This window comes from Photinus pyralis, unplaced genomic scaffold (assembly GCF_008802855.1).
Source record: "Photinus pyralis isolate 1611_PpyrPB1 unplaced genomic scaffold, Ppyr1.3 Ppyr1.4_LG1, whole genome shotgun sequence".
Classification (NCBI taxonomy): Eukaryota; Metazoa; Arthropoda; class Insecta; order Coleoptera; family Lampyridae; genus Photinus; species Photinus pyralis.
Window position 1 is genome coordinate 28,159,578 of NW_022170249.1, and position 21,656 is coordinate 28,181,233.

General features: G+C 36.1%; 2 protein-coding genes across 2 annotated transcripts; both read left to right on the forward strand.

Moving 5' to 3' along the window:
- The first annotated feature begins 253 nt into the window (after positions 1–253).
- LOC116159323 (hapless 2-like) lies at positions 254–3,200 on the forward strand. Its single transcript, XM_031472283.1, has 3 exons — positions 254–903; positions 950–2,708; positions 3,149–3,200. The coding sequence occupies exons 1-3, from the start codon at positions 306–308 to the stop codon at positions 3,198–3,200; spliced, it is 2,409 nt and encodes an 802-aa protein (XP_031328143.1). The 5' UTR covers positions 254–305.
- Positions 3,201–7,995: 4,795 nt separating this feature from the next.
- LOC116159046 (segmentation protein even-skipped-like) lies at positions 7,996–16,518 on the forward strand. The gene is made up of 3 exons (XM_031471940.1): positions 7,996–8,240; positions 8,471–8,682; positions 15,856–16,518. The coding sequence occupies exons 1-3, from the start codon at positions 8,090–8,092 to the stop codon at positions 16,384–16,386; spliced, it is 894 nt and encodes a 297-aa protein (XP_031327800.1). The 5' UTR covers positions 7,996–8,089; the 3' UTR covers positions 16,387–16,518.
- The last annotated feature ends 5,138 nt before the right edge of the window (positions 16,519–21,656 follow it).

Genomic DNA, 21,656 nt, shown 5'->3' on the forward strand with positions numbered 1-21,656 from the left:
TCGTAAGGCAGGAACGACAGAAACGAATCAATGATTAAAGATGGCCGTTTTCGTTAATAAGAAGCCATTTTGTAGACATTAATTAGTTAAAATAGTAGGTAGGAGTTCGTCTAGAGTAGTTGGGGGAGGCATTCGTTAGCGGGTCACGAAAGTATCAACATCACATACTGTTTCCTAATTCGTCAATATCAAGCAAACGTGCAAATGTCACGATGAATATCATATTATTATTATACAGTACATTTAACCTAATCGTTATAGTACACAACTCAAAGACCGAATTAGATCGTCAGTGGCGGAACGCGATGTGTTGCCTGAAAAAACTGCGATGCTGCCTAAAAGAACCCCGCGTTGAAATGAGAGCATTATTAGTCAAATGTACAGACTGCAGCCCCAACGAGAGTCATCAACTGTACGATTTCGATAAAAAGGAAATGATCACAGACTGTCGGAAAAAGTTGGTGTTAACACTAAAACTTCAAACACCAAGTGGGGGCCTTTCCAATTCCGAGTACGTCGTCGTCGATCACGTCTACGACCCCATCAGTCGTAGAAAAGCGCGTTTGCTGACCCCGTACGTGGTCAAATTAAAACAGGAAGTAATCAACGAAGTTTATCCTCTGCAGTTCTTGCACGTTGTCAACGGTCTCGCCCATGAAGACGTTCACAACAAACATGCCCCTAATTTTACCGGTTGTGACGTGACCTCCCGATCGCCGACTTGTAGCAAAGTTAGATACCGAGGGACCGATGTTGCGTACAGTGAGGGATTTTGTTGTTCGTGTAACGCGTTGACGAATTCACAACGACAACCAACACCCAGCGAGTACGTCGCGAATTTTGTGAAATACGGCGATCCTGAATTCATGCTGGATGGCTTGGAGTGTCCCAGACATTTAAGAGGTAAAGTATGCAGTGGATGTACAACGTTAACCCATGATTCCAGCAGCGAGAGACACTAGAAATTATGACCAAAGTCCTGAGGCCAAGATGGAGAAACTGGTCTACTTTAGTCCTAGCTACGAGGCGGTTGACAAAAGGCAAATTCATTCGAGTGGCGACCAAGCGAGAGGAGGTCAAAATTGTGTGGATAGATACACTCCACCAATGCTTAATCCGGAGGGATACCACGAAAGTGCGCATTGTCTCAAATTTTCCGACGTTTGGTACACGGTTTACCGCCTGGGAAAACCGAAAATGGAACATTCTGTTCTGGTGCAGATTTTTGAGAGGGCCGACGATTTAAACGGGGATGTAATTTGGAAAGACCTCACTGAAGGAAAGGCGATTAGAGTTGGGACCGACAGCTGTCACTATGTAGACGAAAAACGAACTCTGTCAATTAGATATAGCTCAAGAGTGAAAGAGACGGATCCCGCTACGTTTGCAATTAATTACAAGGAGGCACTATTGCTGATCCCGGAAAGTGGGCACGCCGGCGCCTACTCGCACCATCCAGAGGTAAGAAATGGGCCATCCGAATACCTAATAGTTCACAAAGACCAAGTATCGGCCAAAGGTGATCGATGTAACGTTGCAGGCGTAGGATTTGAGGCATTCGCCAGGCAACCCAACCGTTGCTCCGTTCCGAAGGGAACGTGCTTGTCCAACCAGCCCTTCCACTTGTGGGAACATGATCACAAAGCCGAAAAATTGGGCAAGAAAGGGTGCTTCTTTCTAAAAAACTACGGAAATTTCCCCGAGAATCCCATCCAAACAAACCCGAAATCCGGAGACAAGATTTTGACTATGAACCATGCCGAAAGTCAATTCGTAATGATCGACATCGAAGTGAGGGCAGATTTTAACACGCTTCTTCGACCGGAAGGTGGCGCCAAAATTACGGAAGTTTACATAGACAGCACCCGCCCTTTTAAAACAATAATCACTGTGAAAGTAACAAACTCCGGATTAGTCTCAAATTTGTTCAGTGTTCGATTGTGTAATTGTCCACTGGAACTACCGGCTAGTTTCAATGACATTGAAGCCCGAAGGGCTTTGATTCCCCCCCAAACTCAGCACATTTTCAATTTGGAAATCAAATGTGAGCTTCCGCTGAAGAGATTCCAATGCTCAGTCGTTGCGTTAAATGTAAATAGAGAAGTGTCCGCGACAAGAACAATTCTAATTCATAAGTTCGATCGTTGTTTCTGTACTTGGCACTGCAGGTGCGCCTGCGTAGACTCGTCGCGTGGATTAAAATGCAAGCCCATGACCCTAAAACAGTACCACGCCGCTGGCTTTTTAGGGTCACTACCGCTCATCACAGTTCAGAACGTCTCCTTCAGCGACCGCGCAACTATCGTCATCCATTTAACCGTATCGATAATAATGCTGTTACTTTTACTGGGTGCCGTGAAAGGACTAATAGGACTTCTTTGCAGTGCTCCCTTAGGAATATGGGGTTTGGAGAATGTTATGGATTTGCCCAAACCGATCAAGCACTACTTCGAAGCGGATCTCTGCTCAAAAACCGTAATCTATGACAGTGAAGGTTGGCCCGTTCATCCAGAGACGCTAAAACGAGTTAGGTGTATGCCTAAGTCGACCGAAATGATCCTCAACGTATTGTTTTTCTTCATTTATCCCACAAATATTTGCATTTCACTCGTGAAGCGACCCCAAACGCCCAAAAGGACATGCAGATGTAAACTCAAGGGGAAGTACGATAATTGCCTAACGGAAAGCAAACATTTCGTTCGGCGCTCGTATGTCAAAGTTAAAACAATTTTTAAGCGTAAATTCAAAAATGAGGACGAAATGTAAATGTAAAACGAAGGCAAGAGGTGTCACAGATTAGCTCAAGTTCCCAGGAATGTTGATTGTTTCATTGGTTGACGAGTCGTTTTGGAATTTATCAGGGAGTGGGAGCTAATTGGGGGGAACTAAGATCGGGATTCGCGTCGAAGCGTTAACCGTAAACAATGAAGATTTCAATAAAACGTTCAGAGCCTTGCCTACCCTCAAATGTAACCTCTGCTACACTCATCAGATGACCTAATTAATCAATAAATGAACACCCACCCATTGCAACTTTATATCAGCTACAAAAATTATGAAAAGATGCCAATCAGAATATTTGTTAGTTAATGTCTTAACTAAAAAGTGAAAACTTACCCTTTAGCCTTATTAATTTGGTCTCGCCTAGGAAGGTCCTGACATGTTCACCTGATGGTAAACTGAAGGCATCTGAAAAGTAAAAGAATATACAAGGTAGTGACTTACTGTATACACCACTACATAAGAAATTGTCTATTTCGACCAGTTGTAACGGGAACCCGTTATGCTGTACACATTTTTTCGAATTGTATGTATAGGTAAAAACGCATATGTACCGCTTTATACGAACAGTAGACTGTAGCTTTAAAAATGATATAGTAGACGCATTTTGGAAAGCCGAGATAGCAGTGAACCGTCCAGTTCCGTTGGTTCCGTCTGGATAAAGACGAGAAAACGTAAATGCGGGTTTGCTATTGGCTAAAAGGGGACACTAACTGCGGAGATTGCGTTTGTTCCGTTTTGTATGAACCATGATAACTGAAGCGAGGGGAGAGGTAGCAGTCCAATCAACGAAAGAAGTTCACTTTAATTTATTATTAAATGTATTCAATCATTTATTAAAATCTTGAGTAGTTACTTCCTGTGATAAGAGAAATTGATCAGGGTTCCTGGGTCAAAGAATAGTTAAAAAAATCAACATAGTAACCGCCAGGTTCTACTATACAGACTTTACCTGTATGGAAAAATGTCAAAAATTGACAGTTTTTTGTTACTTTGACACACTTGCGCATGCGCGATTCTGTAGTAGTAATATATTCTTCCCTCCATTTCGGGCCGTATTCTTTGTAGAATACGCCCTTTAGTTTTCAGGGTGCAGAAACGGTTTTAAAAAGTACGAAAAAAAAATTGTCTCAGATCGTCCCGGAAAAAATTTTTCTTATAGAACGTGGCCTGTAGAATCCATAATTTCAAACAGTTCCAACATTGGGTTGCTAGTTCAAAAGTTACAGTCCTTTGAATTTTCTTTCGAAATTGGTTTCTAGTCTATAACTTTTGATTGAGAAGTCTGATCGAAAAAGTAAGAATTTTATTCATGTGCCCATTTGTAAATTTTGTTGTGGGAAATTGGAGAAGTTAGGAAATTATGAATTATCATTTTAGTAAAAATCACTCTTGCCGTGAAATTATTATTTTTACGCAAATACTAAATTTTACTTTATTTAATTTTTCCAGTAAACAGAGATAATACTTTATAAGCTTCCATTAATACCAATCATGGGTTTATACAATACAATCGTAATTATTATTAGGTATATCCGTAAAAAAAGGTTTATTGTGCGTCGCTAACAACCAACGAAACCCTACATTTGTTTCTATTGGCTATTTCCTAATGATCTAAGATAGTGAACTAATGATAATAATTGTATAAACGCACTATGAATGAAATAAAACAATGGGCATGTAAATAAGTCTGCCAAAAATTAAAATTAATCTCTTGAAATATGAAAAATTGTACACTTCCTGTTATTTATCTGCACTTAAGTGACAAATTTATAAAAAAACGATTAGTTTTTTGATGTTATATGATTTATGATAAGTGATTTGGTTATGAAAATAAATTAAAGCCGATATACATCTACCTATAGCTTTTGAAAAGGAAGTAGCATAGGTAATATAAGAGTATTTCACAAATTTTTTTAATGCCATTACAAATATATTTATAAGTAGGTAACTAAATGAAGGATGCTCATTTACGATGTAGAAACTTTGTCGTTCTTGACAGTGAAAGTGTACAGGGTGTTCCAGATCGAGTGGGATTATCCTCATATACCTATATTTATTTCTTTATTTCTAATGTTCGATAGTCGTTAAACTGTTACCTACATTTTCGAATATATACTCATATACATGATCACTTAACGTACAGGCGTCAAGTGGCGCGTAATACAAACAATAAAATAACAATATATCAACAAATAACCAGTGTAAAAGATAAAATTAACGGAAGTTCAATTTAACGGAAATTAACAGAAGCGTTAACATCTTAATCCGTTAAGCAAAATACTACTCAATTTTTGGGGAACTTCTCATAGCTCGACCAAAACTATATAGAAGATAGGAAAAAATTGAAAAATCACCACTTTAGTAAACCACGCTCGGAGATGGCGCCCAGATGTCGCCGACCGTACTCTGTCACTAAAGTTGTTAATTACACGGCCCCGGTAGGTACATGACGTGCACTCCTCGTTTTCTACAAACTTTCTTCTACGGGCCTTCATTTGCTAATAGCCAGCCAGCCGGCCAAAAAGAGATTAAAAGCTACCTTTTTACATAAATGAATTTGCAAAAATGCGCTACAAACAAGGTTCTATTTCCATATGTCTACAAAGAATGTTATATTTCCATTTAATTCTTCATTGAATCATATCCTGCGGCTTACGGCCGCGCCAGCCCTCGCACAACGAGCCCCTGAATAAATGCATGTTGTTTTTCTCGTTTCTTATATTTCAAAAATGGAATTATTTAATGGATGTAATTATATAGTGTGTTTTTTAAGTTCCCAACCTTGATAGCCAAAATGTCAAAATCCGAGAGTTGAAAGATGAACAAAAAATAACTATTTTTCTTCAAACGTCAATAAAACATGACATTTCTCAACACATTGAATGACATAAAAGTTTGACTTTTTAGACGTCTGTGCGTTGGCATTGGTATTGGAAGTGTATAAAAAAGTTCGCGTTGCCATTGACAACGCCAGACAATAGTTTTTTGTACTAGTTTTTAGAGTGATACTTTTTTTATGAATTTGCAGTTTGATTAATGAGGACGAAGCCAACAAGTTGAATAAGTAGTAGGTATCTATATCTATAAAAAAACAATTATAACTCTCGCCAGGAAAGATTGCCGGTCACAGCACACCTTGTGTCAATTTACAATCTATGTTTTTTTTAAGATGCGAGCGACTTCCGAAATAGGATCGTGCCAATGTTGAACGAAAAGTTTTTTCGTTCAACATTGGCACGATCCTATCCCGGAAATCGCTCACATCTTTAGAAAAACACAGATTGTAGACCGAGATCAGGTCTTCTGTGACCGGCAATCTTTCCTGGCGAGAGGTTTATGTCCATTCCTTTTTGATAGAAGTAGGTACCTGCCTAAATCGACACCCCAATTTGTTGCTTCTTAAAAATATTGTTCTAATTTGTGCGCCAATCCCAAAATGTTGTGTGATGCTTCTTGTTTACGAGAAAATCAAAATTTTCCGTTGGGGTGCTGTGCTGGAACATCATCATTCTCGTATCCACATGACACTCATTCCATACCTAGTTTTGTGCTCGTTTTGTGCTGATAAGTATGTGCGCTAATACTCAGGCCTTGTGTGCCTTTCCTTTCGGTGTAATTCAAACGTTCTAAAGGGGGTGCCAAGTGCCAATTTAACGCAGCACCCGTTACAATCGGAGCGACTTAAAATCTATATCATCTTTTTGTGCCTATAGTGCTTTGAGCTCCAACCCCAGGTTTTTTTGTAGACCAATTTTATCCCTACGTTTAAAATACAATTTTTATTCATGTATATAGAGTTCACGTTTTATAATACGTTGATAATATGTATATAAATAAACGTTCTTTTAAGAATAATTTGATAAACGTATATAACACCACTTTGATTTACCATACAGGAATATCGGTTTACTGACTTCCTCTAAAATAGGTACAAAACCATAACATATCATAACATAACGGTAAGTTGGCTCCCTGTTTAGAAATTTTGAATTACTCCGATTGTATGAGATGTCATGATGTGGATACGAGAATGATGGTTTTCCAGCATTAAGTTGGACTCCCAGCGGAAAGTTTTATTTTCTCATAAATAAGAAGCGCACAAAATTTGAGGATTGGCGCACAAATAGGCACAATATTTTGATGATGTAACAAATTGGGTTGCCGATTTAGGGATGCTAACTTAATCCACCTCCTGCCTATACTTGTACTGACACGTATACCATTCGGCGCAACTGTTCAACCCCCGTCAATTATCGGGTTTAAAATTTTCATATAGTGTTTAGTAATAGGTACCTGATACCTACCATATTGTTTAAAAACGCTATCCCTATAGCAACACAGTTCCGTATAAGAAGCGTTTATTGTAGACTAAAATCTTACATATATACGCATAAATATCCGGCGGATGTTGCTGTATAGGTATTCTTGTAGGAATATTATACGTTTATTATTTTCCATTGATATGCGATTTATATACGTATATTAAAGTGGTGTTATATACGTTTATAAAACGAATGCTAAAAAACGGTTATTTATATACGTATTATCAACGTAGAAAGTGAACTCTATGACAAAAATCGTATTTTAAAGGACATATGGCTAGGTACATATACCGCAAGTGGGGAATTGTAAAATTTCTACTACGTCTGATACGGAAAGGTAAGAAATAATAATATTCTGGGTCTTATACCGTACAGGATTTGCTGTTCATACTTCCATAATTTTAGTGAATATATGATAAGCGGCGGAGCATTTCCCCGGAAAATATGCAGTATGGCTCTCTCTAAATTCGAAAAATAAATTTAATATAAATAAAGAGAAAGCATAAAATATAAAGCTTTGCGTATCTCTGCAAATTTAAACAAAATTACATCTTAAACTCAGCATAAAATTAAAGTACTAAAACATCTTTATAGAAGTAATAAAAATATAATCAATATGGAATAAGCTAAGCTTCGCCAGTGCACAATCTTTGTTATTAACGCCGAAAATGGTCCATATATCTGTTTAATACGCTCCGACATGTACTAAGAGGCCATAAGGACTGTTTCGTTGGAAAATGAATCTAGAGACAAGTGAAAATAAGTCCATAGAGGCGGAATAACCAATCAGGAAACGTCACACCGCAGCCAACCAGGGCGGATTCGAACCCCGCCTAGAATAGCCCCAAACTTGCAAGACTTGGAGAGACTATCACTCAACGCACAATTATTTGCCTTCTACCCTTTTTGGTGGTAACTTAATACAGATCTCGGTAATTTCGTGCGGCGTTACATTATTGAATTTAAGTGCTAGTGACGTGCCCATGCATAACAACTTTAGGATGTATCATCAACAAGAAGCTGGCAAAAATGCGCCTGTAGTTTTAGACGTCATTCCGCCTCATTATAATGTTCATCACCATAATCAGCCCAGCCCGCCGCAATCGCCCAACAGTACGCAGCATTATAAAAAAGGTACTAAATTAGGCAATCCGTCGGATCTTTTCACCTATAATAGGTACCTTGGAGGGCGGAAGCGCGTCGCCAAGTCACTTAAGTTTTAGTTCCTCTCAATTATCTGGTTCCTGTATGTTTTTTGGATTTTAACCACTTGTAGTGTCTAGACTATCAGGAACATCGACTTTAAGCTTTTGCTTCCGCGCATTATTGAAACATTTCCTGAATTTCGTTTCCCTTTTTTGCAGAGTGCAGCAGCCCGTTATCGTCGGAATCGAAACTAAACACGTCATCCACAAGTCCAGTTCAATCCGATCCGAATATTCGGCGGTATCGTACGGCGTTCACAAGGGAACAGCTAGGAAGGCTAGAGAAGGAATTTTATAAAGAAAATTACGTTTCGAGACCACGAAGATGCGAGCTGGCGGCGCAACTTAATTTACCTGAAAGTACTATAAAGGTAGGTGCACAATTTTTATTTCCGATGATTTTTTGGCTGAAGTATCAGTAAATCAGTAAATGAAAACATAAATTCCATTAGTAATTGACGATGGTCACATCATAATTGCAATTTTTATCTAATAATTACAGCAACTGATCGAACAAAAGCTTTTTTGTTTTCTAATTTTAATGAACTCATTAACTACCTACAAACAAATCTCATTAATTATCTTGTTTATTCATAGACAGGAAATGATTAAATAGTTTCATATCGAACAAATCATCAACATTCTATAAATGATCATTTTTAATGTTTTGTTCTCTAATGTTATTTTTGTGTTCTAAATTTAAAGAAAGATTGAATTTTCTGATTTTATTCAGGAATTTAGCAGAATATTCTTATTCCCGCAAATTTTTTCCGTGCGAGTTTTTTTTTTCATTGGGATTTTGGAAACCGTAAGACATAGAGATTCGGTTAAATGGAGAAAGAGTTGTCGTTTTAAGTATACTTATTCTTTGTTTTTTGAAACAAATCCACAGTTTACTAGATATGAGCGAAAAACAGATTTAGTGATTTTTCTTCTAAATGTTGTAGAATCGTTAGTATTCGTATTAGAAATGCAGAAATATGCAAAGAGAAGAAAAATTGTAGATCTTTTTCCGATTAATAAAATACATAATTGTTTAATTTTCATTTTTCTTTTATAATTTTCGAGTTATAACGCAAACTTACATTTTCTTAAATAGTAACCATAGTTGGCTGTGACATTTTTAAAAAGTGCAATTCATAAAACAACAAAAGTCATGGCTATTGCTACGAATAACAGAAATGTTGAAATTTAATTTTAAATTTTCGGGTATACCAAAAGCTTAATAAAACATGTACAGGAGGGTAGGATATTGCATAAAACTAATTTCCCATGTTAAATCCCTATACGTTCCTGGTGCACCACCCGGTATAATATATTCTGATTATTGGAAATCGAAAATATTTGCATTTTCAAAAGTTATAGCGATTTGACTGAAAGCTTTCAGGGGCAAAAATTAAAGCTGGCATTTTTGTTTGCCCTCAAATAAAAAGAAATATGGAGTGTGATATTTTCCCGCGGTTACTTAGCAAAGAGGAGAAAAAATCCTGGAACAACAAGGGGAACACTTTCATCAAGACATAATGGAATTTGAACACGTTACCAAAGCCAGTTAGTTAGACGCGAATGTATAGGAAGCTTTAGAAGCTTAATTCTCTGTTAACCACAGATTAAACCCTAAATTTGGTTAGAAATGATCTAAGTACCTATTTAAAATACAAGCCCACATATGTATTGGACCAAAGCAGATATGGAACAAAATTTTCTGAATTAGAATTTACTATTAGGTACTACCTACTAGATTTTCCTCCGCGACTTCGTACTCTCGATATTGACGGACGGTGCCCATTTTTCGAGTACCACTATGGCGATCTCCCTTATCTTAAGAGATAGAAACTTGATTAAATTAGGGCAAAGTTGCGAATTTTCGTGCTGAATAATAATCTAAAAATAAATTCATATCTTCAATAGTTTTGAAAATATGGCAAAAAATCGAAAATTGCTGATTTTCATTTTTAACTTTTTTTAGGTAAACTAATTGTACCAGACATTTCTAATTAACACATTATTCAGACACTTTTTAATGGATATTTCGAATATGGCATCCCGTTTTTAATAAGTTTCAAGATAACGGATAGAAACGCGTGGCAACTTTAGTTTTTTTTATGGGCGCCGTTTTGGATTTTGACATTTTGAGATTAGGTCTTTTTTTCTCTTTACAACGATATATCACACATGGTGGTTCAGTATCACATTTTTTCTAAAAATACAATTTTCTTTTTCTGAGTGCTACGCAAAAACAAAACGTTCTTTTGTTATGAACAAAATGTTGACTTATTTCAAGCAGTCATTTACGATTGTGCTAGTTTTATTTTTATTTTGTTCTAATTTGAATTATAATTTTCTTGCAAAAGGAAGGTTCAATTCTGTTCCTATGAAAATCGAATTTTCTCAACACATCTAGTTCGCTGATGCCCACCGGACATATGCATCAAACTGTAAAACTTTTGTTCACAATAAAAGAACGTTTTGTTTTTCCAAAGCACTCTTCCCAAAAAATTAAAAATTGTATTTTAGGAAAAATGCGATACTGAACCACCATGTGTGATATATCGTCGTAAAGAGAAAAAAAGACGTAATCTTAATATCTCAAAATTAAAAATGGCGCCCATAAGAAAAGCTAAAGTTGCCACGTGTTTCTCTGTCATCTGAAAAGTTATTTAAAACGAGATGTCACATTCGAAATCTCCATTGAAAAGTGTTCGAATAATGTGCTAATTAGAAATGTCTAGTACGAGTAGTTTATCATGAAAAAATTAAAAACTAAAATCAGAAAGTTTCGTTTTTTTGCGATATTTTCAGAACTATTGATGATATTTTAAATTTCTTGTCAGAAGGTTATTCAGCACGGAAATTCGCAACTTTGCCCCCATTTAACCAACTTTCTATCTCTTAAGGTAAGCGAGATCCCCATAGTGGCACTCGAAAAATGGACACCGTGTATACTTAATAACGAAAACTTACAGAATGTAAAAATGTAAATACATCGGCACGGTACACGAAATAGCACAGTGCGACATCAACGAAAAAAGAAGTTTAAAAAAATAACACCTAAAATATTGGTTTAGTAACTTTAAGGTTTGATGGTTAATTTAAGTTTTTTCAGAAAAAAATTTGTTTAGGCTAGTTTTGTCAACAAAACACATAGTAACAAAGAAACAGAAGTTGTACGGTGAATTTTAACTGTAGCTTATAATTTCTTTCATGTTTTTTTAAATAAAAAAGCATACCAATTACGTTAAGTTAAAACTCCATGAAAATGTTAACAAAAATTGCAGATCTATTGCAGAGTATTTTATTAAAAAAAATTGTTCAAAAAGCGTATTATGTTTTCTCGACGAATTTAATAAAAATAAGGTTTTATTCGAATTTGGGCATCTGTCCATTGCGTCCGTCTTGCGGGGCTACTTTTTAATTAAAGGGTGTAATTATCAATGGATATATGGATATACGCGAGGTGACACAACGAAATTGCAATTGTTATACAAGGTGATTTATATCAAAGTTGCATTTTTTAAATGAAATCCCCTGTAGGTATATTACTTATTACATATTTCCATTCCTTGAACAATTTTAGTGTGACTTTATGTTATTACACATGATATCAGCTAAAATCAGTCGTTTAACCGCAATTCGTCATTTTTTAGTAGATATCCAGTAAAAATTGAATATCGCAGTTATCATAAATCTAAGAAGGCCGTGACTTTGCAGTGTTAAATGTATTAAAAAAATCACTCCCTGAATTTTCAATATTCTTCAATCAAAGGTAACTTGATTTTTTTTAATTGAACTACCAAGTTTTTTATTGCATAAAATTTAGGATTTTATCACCTTTCTAACGATCATGCCGGTATTTAGCTTTTACATATTTTTTGTCAACAATTTCTAATAATTGACAGTGTCATTCAGTTGTAAAAGCCCCTTACTAGGTAACTAGTAAGCTGTTAAAAATTATTAACAAAAGAAAAGGATAAAATAATAATTTTTTTATTTAAACTATGAAAATACGTAAAAAATGACCAATTGCGGCTAAACGACTCATTTTAGATACCTATCATGTGCAGTGTAATACACTCGGTAATACATAAAGTCACACTAAAATTGATCACGGAATCAAAATATGTAAAAATATACCTACAGGCGGGGTTCCATTTAAAAAAATGCTACTTTGTTATAAATCACCCACCCACACACTAATAGCCCACCCTATATATCCTAGATTTTAAATGGATGCCAGGCGGCATTGAAATGTTTATAATAATAATAATAATAATATATATTTGCCCAACAGATACATAAAAGATCCAATTAGAGGACAAATGGAAAAAGTTAAACTTATAATAAGTAATTCGAGAAAGTAGAACAGTAACAATGAAAGTAACAAACAAAAGAAAAAAGAAATAACGCGCATGAAAGTAATTCTAAGTAATACTAACTCTATGGTAATACATAATAAGTTACATGAATAAACAATTCAAAAACTTAGGAACTGATTTTTTGACAAATGTAAGATGTCATACCTATTTTTTTTTATACGTTTATACGTAAAGAACCCCTTCCCCATTAATTATTACGCTTTATCTGTACAAGAGTTGTGCACAATTTATACCTACGTATTTGCCACACATCCATAATTGTTACACCCTGTATCATTGACATATCGGGGAACGATACAATATACAGTGCTATTTATTAAGAAGTAGACATAGGGATTTATGTGTATTATACCTATGTCTACTTTTAAATAACAACATTTCTTCTGAAAGGCGCGTAATTTTATGCACCCAATTACTTCTTAAAACAAAATGAAGATCTGACTGTCACTTAGTTAATCTGAATATTGTTGCTTTGGCGATGCGAAAATCATCGAAAAATACAAGAATTCTAGCTGAGATTTCCACCTCGGTTAAACTCCTTGAAAATGTTTCATTATACCAAACGTAACAGGTTTTTTTTTCATGCGTTTATTGGCCATGTAATAAACTATAATTAGGCAAACATTCAAGCAAATCGTCATTCTTTTGCTATTGCATTTAAAAACTTTACATTATGCTCAATATGCTTGGCTCTTTTTAGCCATATTGATTATATTTGAAAATTGTCACGATAGCGTTCGCAGATGATGATGCTACTGTTGCCGAAACGTGTTCGTTGAAAGTGGTTGGCTAATAATCACAGCTTTCCGATCAATACGCCTTCGTTTAATTAATTCTGCTCCATAGGACTTCCATAAAGCTTTATGCAAACGTTCACGAGCCTTTCGAATCGTATTTTAGAAGGAATATAGGTAGATCCTCTCCAGAACCCTTCTAAGAGCATCCTAAGCTCTTTCCAGAACTTTATGCTTCTTCCCGGGCTCGGCCAGTTTTGGAAAGGGCCTCTACACACATAGTTAATGGAAAATTGAAAATATCTTTAGAAAGCTGTTTTGCATGGTCTTAAAAGCTTTGTAGAGGCATTTGTGTGGACCTTTTCTAGTGATCGCTAGAGGTCCGGGAAACCACCTACAGCCATCACTAAAAACGCGCATTTGGGGTACTTTCCAGCACATTTTCACCCTATACCAAAGCCTTATTGACAGTTCCCACAATGAAGGTGTAAATCTGAATTTAGATCTTATATTGTGAATTCGATGCTTGGAGTCCGAGTGCAAAGTACGTCCGGCCCTTCCACGCACCTTCATAAATAAGAGAGTAGTTATAATGTACGGTATACATGTATATAAATTGGTCCTTGTAAAGGGTTATACACGGTGTCCATTTTTCGAGTCCCACTATGGGGATGTCGCTTAGCTGAAGAGATAGAGAGTTGGTTAAATGGGGGAAAAGTTGCGAATTTTCGTTCTGAATAATAATCTGAAAAGAAATTAAAAATATCTTTAGTAGTTTTGAAAATATCGCAAAAAAACATTATTCAGACACTTTTTAATTTTTCGGGAAGAGTGCTTTGGAAAAACAAAACGTTCTTTTATCGTGAACAAAAGTATGACAGTTTGATCCATCTGTCTGGTTAGAGCGTTGGCAGGGAACTAGTTGAGTTGAGATTTTCATCTGAATATAATTGAACCTTCGTTTTGCAAGAAAATTATAATTCAAATTAGAACAAAATACTTAAGAAGAAATAATATTTTCGCAATAAATCTAGCACAAACGTAAATTACACTACTTGAAATAAGTCAACCTTTTGTTCACAACAAAAGAACGTTTTGTTTTTCCAAAGCACTCTTCGCAGAAAATTAAAATTGTAATTTTAGGAAAAATGTGTTACTGAACCACCATGTGTGATATATCGTTGTAAAGAGAAAAAAAGACGTAATCTCAAAATGTCAAAATCCAAAACGGCGCCCATAAGAAAAATTAAAGTTGCCACGTGTTTCTCCGTCATCTTAAAAGTTATTGAAAACGGGATGCCATATTCGAAATCTCCATTAAAAAGTGTCTGAATAATGTGTTAATTAGAAATGTCTAGAACGATTAGTTTACTATGAAAAAATTAAAAACGAAAATCAGAAATTTTCTTTTTTTTTTGCGATATTTTCAAAACTATTGAAGATATTTTAAATTTCTTTTCAGATTATTATTCAACACGAAAATTCGCAACTTTGCCCTCATTTAACTATCTATCTCTTAAGATAAGCGAGATCCCCATAGTGGCACTCGAAAAATGGACACCGTGTATACTGTACTTTGTACACTGATCATACTGTAATCGACGGTTTCCACTTCAGAGTGCTTTTCCATTTCTGTATATACCTACATTACGTTGCTTCAAGATTAATTTGGAATGGACAATAAATAATTAGACACCCACTTATATGTTCGGTACACGATACAATAGTCTACAGGAGATTTTTTTAGGATTCCGTTCGTTTTACTTTTCTCAGAGAAAATAATAGGACAAACGATCAAAAATTAGCACAAAATTATAGTATCGATTTTAATAATTTGTGAAATGTGTGTTTTCAACTAACAGATCGAGTAAACATCGATTTTGGTTAAATATGGGAGAGGTTGTCTATCGATATCGATTATTATACACTTACATAAATTGTCAACAATAAATTTATTATGATAATGTTGTTTTTTTAATAACTTAGTATTTATTACGCAATTATATATTCATTTACTGTAAAAAATCAAAGCTATAAAATGATCCTACGAATTTCTTTGGTCATTAAATATTTAAAAATGACCGCTGTAGACAATTAACACATTACAGGCCAAATAAGACATTAATGTAGCTTTTAACACATCAAAGGAACCGCGGTGTTCAAGTATAAAACATGGAATCGCCACTTTAGCTTCTATTTTGGTACAACTTAAGAGTTTATTATAAAGCAGTAGCCTAATGCACAGATAAGTTCGAATCATATGTTTTATGAAGTGCTAACTACTTAAGATCAAGGCGGTGTTTAAGCATTCATGAAATTAACATTTTTACAATTGAATGAAGTTTTTTGTTTCGGCCTCAGCGGCAGATACACATATAACACTTTACTAGTTCGTTTTTTCTTTGCCGCTAATAAATTTTTCTCTTTGTTAAAGGTTTGGTTCCAAAACCGTCGCATGAAGGACAAGAGACAACGGATGGCGATCGCGTGGCCCTACGCCGCAGTGTACACGGACCCTGCGTTTGCCGCATCGCTACTACAAGCCGCCGCGTCCACCTTACCGCTACACTACCCCCCTCCGCCACCGGTCTACCCTCATCACTACCCGCGCTACAACCCCTGGGGCCAAGGATTCGGACTACCCCAAACCGGCATCCCCCTCTCAAACCCATCCCTAAATCTAAATCAAAACATTAACGTGCCTCAAAACATGCCACAAACCATAACTCAACACTCCCTACCTCAAGCGCTCAATCTCAACTTGGGATTGGACTTTTCCCCGTACCCGTCGATGAAATTGGACGCCCACGCGAAATTATCGCCGAGAGTCTCACCGGTACATTCAGATATTAGTCTCAGCCCTCCGGCGCCCGAAGGTTTACTCATAGCGGCCAAGGACCACCATACGAGCATCTCCATGCCGGAAAAACCTAAACTGTTCAAACCTTACAAATCGGAAACTTAAATCCGTAGATACCTTTTATGTGTTAAGTTTGTTAAATTATTAAATTGTATAGTTGTGTATTAGTCTATTAAATAATAAGTTACCTACTTTTTGTACAGCGAGTATTATTAAGTTATTTGACGATGGCGATCTGAAAAGTGATTGTAAGAACATGTCATTTATGTTGTAAATAAATGCCGTAATATAAACCTTGTTTTCTTTACGTCGTTTCGTACAAAAATTATTCGCAGAGCAAGCTAGAAGATGTGAGTTACTACTATCTTCAAAATCTTTCTTTCTTTAATTTTGCTATATAATTATTCAATCAAGTAGGCGGGCGTGATTTTTAAGGACTTTAAGGGCCCTGGGTGGGGAAACTCTCGATAAATCCTCAGATACTTCAATTTTGAGCTCGAGGGGTACCTCTTCTACGAAACTCACTAATATTTCCGTCCTTGAACATGAAAATTTTGAACGTACATTCTACGGTCACTAGGCTACTACTTTCAGTACTTTCTTATGAACAGGGGCGGACTGGGTAGTAACTGCGGGCCAGGTGGAATTGCATAGGTTACGGGCCATTAAAGTATTAGTGTAGTAATGATGGTGGGGGGGGGGGGGGGGGTTAGCTCTGATCTGCACCACAAAAACATTTTAAAGTACTCCTTTCTCGAAAATAAATTACCATACAGTTTTTTTTTAAATTGCAGCTGATAATTAAAAGTAACAAAATATACAATCCACACGAGGTGCATCGCCTATCATTGTATTTCAGCACTTTCAAAATACTACAACAAAAAATGATAAAGTCATTGTAAAACACTTCAATTAAAACAGAATTTTTTAACAACCTAACATCAACCCCAATTAGAGAAACGTGTTAATAATTTATTAATAGTGCAAGAAACTAAATACAGCACATACTTATAAATTTCCAACGGGCAGGTCAGGTGGCAATCGCCACCCGCCCCCCCGTGCCAGTCCGCCCCTGCTTATGGACGCCATATTGGAATGACGGAATGAGATAGAAGACATCATGGCCAACAAGGCTATTTAACAAGATCTAGTTACCCGTGGAGGTTTTGTTGAGAAATGGAATGTAAAACATTTGATTTTGAAATTGTTCTTGTAGGTACATTTCTGTACAAAAATACACGTCATCATCTGTCTTTTCTGTCTTTTTTTGTCATCTATCTCATTCCGTAAAAATCCAATATGGCCTCCATAAGAAGTATGAAAGTACCTAGTAGGTAGTCTACTGCTTTTATACATCTAGAGTGTTATGGAAATTCTAACAGATTCAGATTCTCTCAAAAAAGTTCTTATAAAAGGATCCAACGGGAACCGTCCAAATGAATGAAATTAAATTTAACATTTTCAGTTTTTCGGTGATATCTCAATTATTTGCACAGATTTTAAAATTCATTTTTTTAGTCACAAAAAGGAGCAACTTTGCCACACTGTATCTCTCACCCTTACGGAGAACCAAATAGTGAGCCACGAATTTGAACCGCCCAGTAAATACAAGCCCGTAGCCAGGGAGTGAGCCCACCTAAAACCTGGTCTTGCCCCCACTGGAAATTACGGTTGATGATTCCTTTACAAAAATTACACGGGAAGTCTTTATCTAAAAGGCTTAAGCCCCACCTAGAAAATTACCGACCACCCCTGCTACGGGCCTGTGTAAATACATGGCCAAAATGTTGTCTGGAGCACTGAATATATCTTCAAAATACCATTTTTTAAGAAGCGTTTTATAGTATCCCAAAGTTTGCTACCAATCTACGTACTTTAAAATTGTGGCCAGTGGCGTACTTCTGCATAGTGAAGATAAGCCTATTTTTTTTAATGGCCTACTAGTTTTCATTACATATTATTAAAGAGTACTCTTTTTTGGATATATAACAGCATAAAAAACATAATTAATTAATAATAATAATCAAATTTAAGAGAAAGATTATTCTTTTGTTAGTTATGTCAAAGAAATGTAGGTATTAAAAATCATTAAAAAAATTTAAGAAAAGAGATACATGCTTAAAAATTATTTACAGCGTGGGGCAACCGTCTACAGAACTAAGAGGGCACTTTTTTAAACCTTTATAATTTTGTAGACCATAAAAAGTTTCTTTAAAAAAATGTCGACTGGATTGATTTTCATGATCTTTGATTTTTTGAATTGTCGAACTGTAAATCACGTGGTAGTGTGTAACAATGACCAATCAACGCTTGGCACTTACTTCAAAATTTGTGTACACATTGCAATTTTGCAACAAATCTTCAATACCTATGTTCTGAAATGGCATCTCTTAATACAGCAGTCTCCAACACATTTAAAATCTGTACAGTGTAATTATGCAACGAACGAGAAATCAAACTTAAGTAGACATACTACCAAATATTTAAAATGTGCACAGTGTGATTTTGCCACACGTCACCACCATGTCCTAGAAGTGCCTCACAAAATCTCAAAGGATTTGAAATGTGAACACTGTAATGGTATTATATGGAGGAAATGTCAGGTACCCATAATAAGAGGTTCGCCGGGGTAGGCGTTATACAACATTAGTGGCCATATAAATACAAATATGTTTGTTTGATATATTCCAATTAGGCAATTACGCAATCTGGATTCAGAAGTGAGTACAGCTGTACTGTTAAATGTAACTGAATATATTTTTAGTGCAACTGATAACCATAAACTATTAATATTAGTAATAATCAGCGATCGATTCCGCTCTGGTGTCCCGCAAGGCACAATACTAGGACCATTACTGTTTGCACATCAAATTTCGGTAAATGTTTGAAGTACCTACATTTCTTTTCTTTAATAGGCGATTCTCGTTTAAAAAAAACTGGAGCCAAAATGGCGGCCAACATTACGTTAAAGCGAGTGGTTGAGAGTCAAATTGTCTACTGTGTGTTAATTCAAGGAAAACTGATTTTCCAGATCAGCACAAATTAAAATTGGATCAGCACAATTTAGTACAACACTAAACATTTTCATAACACATTTTGTTTTTTAATCGAATGCTGCTGCAAAATCTTAGAAATTAAAAATTGAAATTTTGTTTAAAAAGTTCTAGACGTTAGATCCCCTTATTGTAAATAAAAAGTGTCTGTAGCTGTGCCACATATTTTCTTTGTAGGTAAATAGCATTATCCAAATGGGCGTCATTAAATTAATTTCATTGACGTTGACCTTTTAAGTCAACCAGTGTACCAGAATAATTGAATGGACAGTGTCCAGTAGTAGGTATATGGGGTGATTTACAGATTTGCAGTAATTACAATCGGCACTAACGTCCGATGACAGATGCAACCGCAACCACCCACTATACACGATAAATTGGTCCATTAGCTGCAACCGATTTGTGGAGTTTAGTTATTCTCGCATTATTAAATCGACTTTGTAGTGTTTGACGAATGGGTGCGGTTGGTCAATTTACCTTATTTATTGGGTTTAATTGCCGTTTGCAAACAATGAGTGCGGAAAATAACGGCGCCTCTAAACGTTCGACAAGATTCTCGCATTGTTTCTTATTCACACCCGTACGTAATTACTTGTCATATACATAAAAATGAAAAATAAAATAAAAACAGATGCTGCACCGCTCTCGTATAGCCATCCAATGGAAGGTATGCCCGTAATGTAGATAAATGTGTTATCATTCGAGGGTGGAACAATGGAAGAGCGTGACAAATTGTTTCTATTCCCTATTGTATTAATCCTGCGCTGTAAATGCAGTCAACATTGTAATAGATATAAGATAGGATTATGGTAACGCTACGGATATACGCTAATAGAAAATCAATACCAATTATAAATGATACATTGCTGATTTATTACCTACACGGTTTGCGTCATCGGCCCTCTATTAATATGTAGATAGAGGGTGGAAATGTATCTGGGAGAACATCGTCAGTTTATTACGAATACGAATTAATTCTCTTTTTTAAACTATTTATTATTACATGCGTTTTGCTCTGATTAACGTGTCTTTGCCCAAACTAGTGATGAGCATCCCTCTTCCCAAAATTTCGTGTCAAAAGCTCAGAAAGAAGTCGACACTACCTAATAGCGCATCTGTTCGTAATTTAGTTTTCATTTCGTCGTCGTTTTCTCTCTAGAGAATAATTTTGCTCATAGCGAGCAAAAGAAGAAAAACATTTTGTGTGCAAATGATGCGCGTGCCTCTGCCGAAAGTTTGCAAAATAGACAAACTTCAAAGCGTCGTCCGCCGCACTAATCTAAGTTCAACGTGCCCAGTAGAAATTTCCAAATCTTAAAAACGCATTATTAGCCCTTATTTTACGACATATCCGCACTTGCCGCAACGAAATTTGCCTTTTTCTTTCAGTGCGGGTACACCATTTTTAAAGTGCAATCCACCTAGTAAATACATTTATTGCAGGACCGCAATAAATAAATAAAGCCATAATTTGTTCGATGACCCTAAGTTTAGCCATAATACCCCCTTAAGGTTACTGACCGTTCTTCATAGGTTTTTACTCAATTAACCACAGTTTTGGTCGAATTTCTTAAATGACCATACCAATGACCACAACATGACAAATTGATTCGTTACGGAAACTTGTTTCGGTTTTGAATGTCGTGCAGGTTGCCAAAGTAATGTCTGTTTGTGAAAGGAGCATGCAAACCTCTTTGAGAGGCTGTCAATATTTGTGTTTGTGTATCCTTTGAAGGATGTAGATTTCTTTTCTTAGAAACCATTCATTTTCCCAAGAAATGTACAAATATTGTGCTTTGTTTCAAGGTTTAATTTTTTATTTATTATGATATTTTTTGTTAAATTTGCTTCATTTCTGCACAACATTTTGGATTGCTTCAACTTTTAATTTTAGGTACCTACAGTATTGCACACCATGTATATACGTATACAGAATGAAGTAAACCATCAGAGCTGCTACAGACAGAGCCGTCCTTAGCAAATGCGAGGCCTGGAGCGAAATATTTTTGCGGGGCCTTTTTTAACAATGATTTCCGAAGGGGGAGGGGAACACAGCCATTTTCAGCGGGTCCAGGAAGTTAGCCACTGATATGAAGCACAAATGACGTCACCATGCAAAGTTCTTAGTGCTTCATTGTGCTTCACACCAGAAAACGGCCACAACTACGGTTCAGAAAATATAGAAAGCCTCAAAGTTAGAGGCTTTTTTATTAATGAAGCACAAATATCGTGATCTGGCAGAATCCTTAGTGCTTCGCTTATGCTTCATACTGGAACCCAGCCACACCTACGGTTCGGGAAATGGCAATGTTTCTCTCTATG

Bases quoted from the DNA above. Each gene is read 5' to 3' on its own strand.
- LOC116159323 (XM_031472283.1), top strand. From the start codon at position 306: ATGTGTTGCCTGAAAAAACTGCGATGCTGCCTAAAAGAACCCCGCGTT. The intron at 904-949 runs GTAAAGTATGCA...TGATTCCAGCAG, and splicing joins GTGTCCCAGACATTTAAGAG to CGAGAGACACTAGAAATTAT. The intron at 2,709-3,148 runs GTATGTCAAAGT...GGTCTCGCCTAG, and splicing joins AAACATTTCGTTCGGCGCTC to GAAGGTCCTGACATGTTCAC.
- LOC116159046 (XM_031471940.1), top strand. From the start codon at position 8,090: ATGCATAACAACTTTAGGATGTATCATCAACAAGAAGCTGGCAAAAAT. The intron at 8,241-8,470 runs GTACTAAATTAG...CCTTTTTTGCAG, and splicing joins TACGCAGCATTATAAAAAAG to AGTGCAGCAGCCCGTTATCG. The intron at 8,683-15,855 runs GTAGGTGCACAA...TCTTTGTTAAAG, and splicing joins TACCTGAAAGTACTATAAAG to GTTTGGTTCCAAAACCGTCG.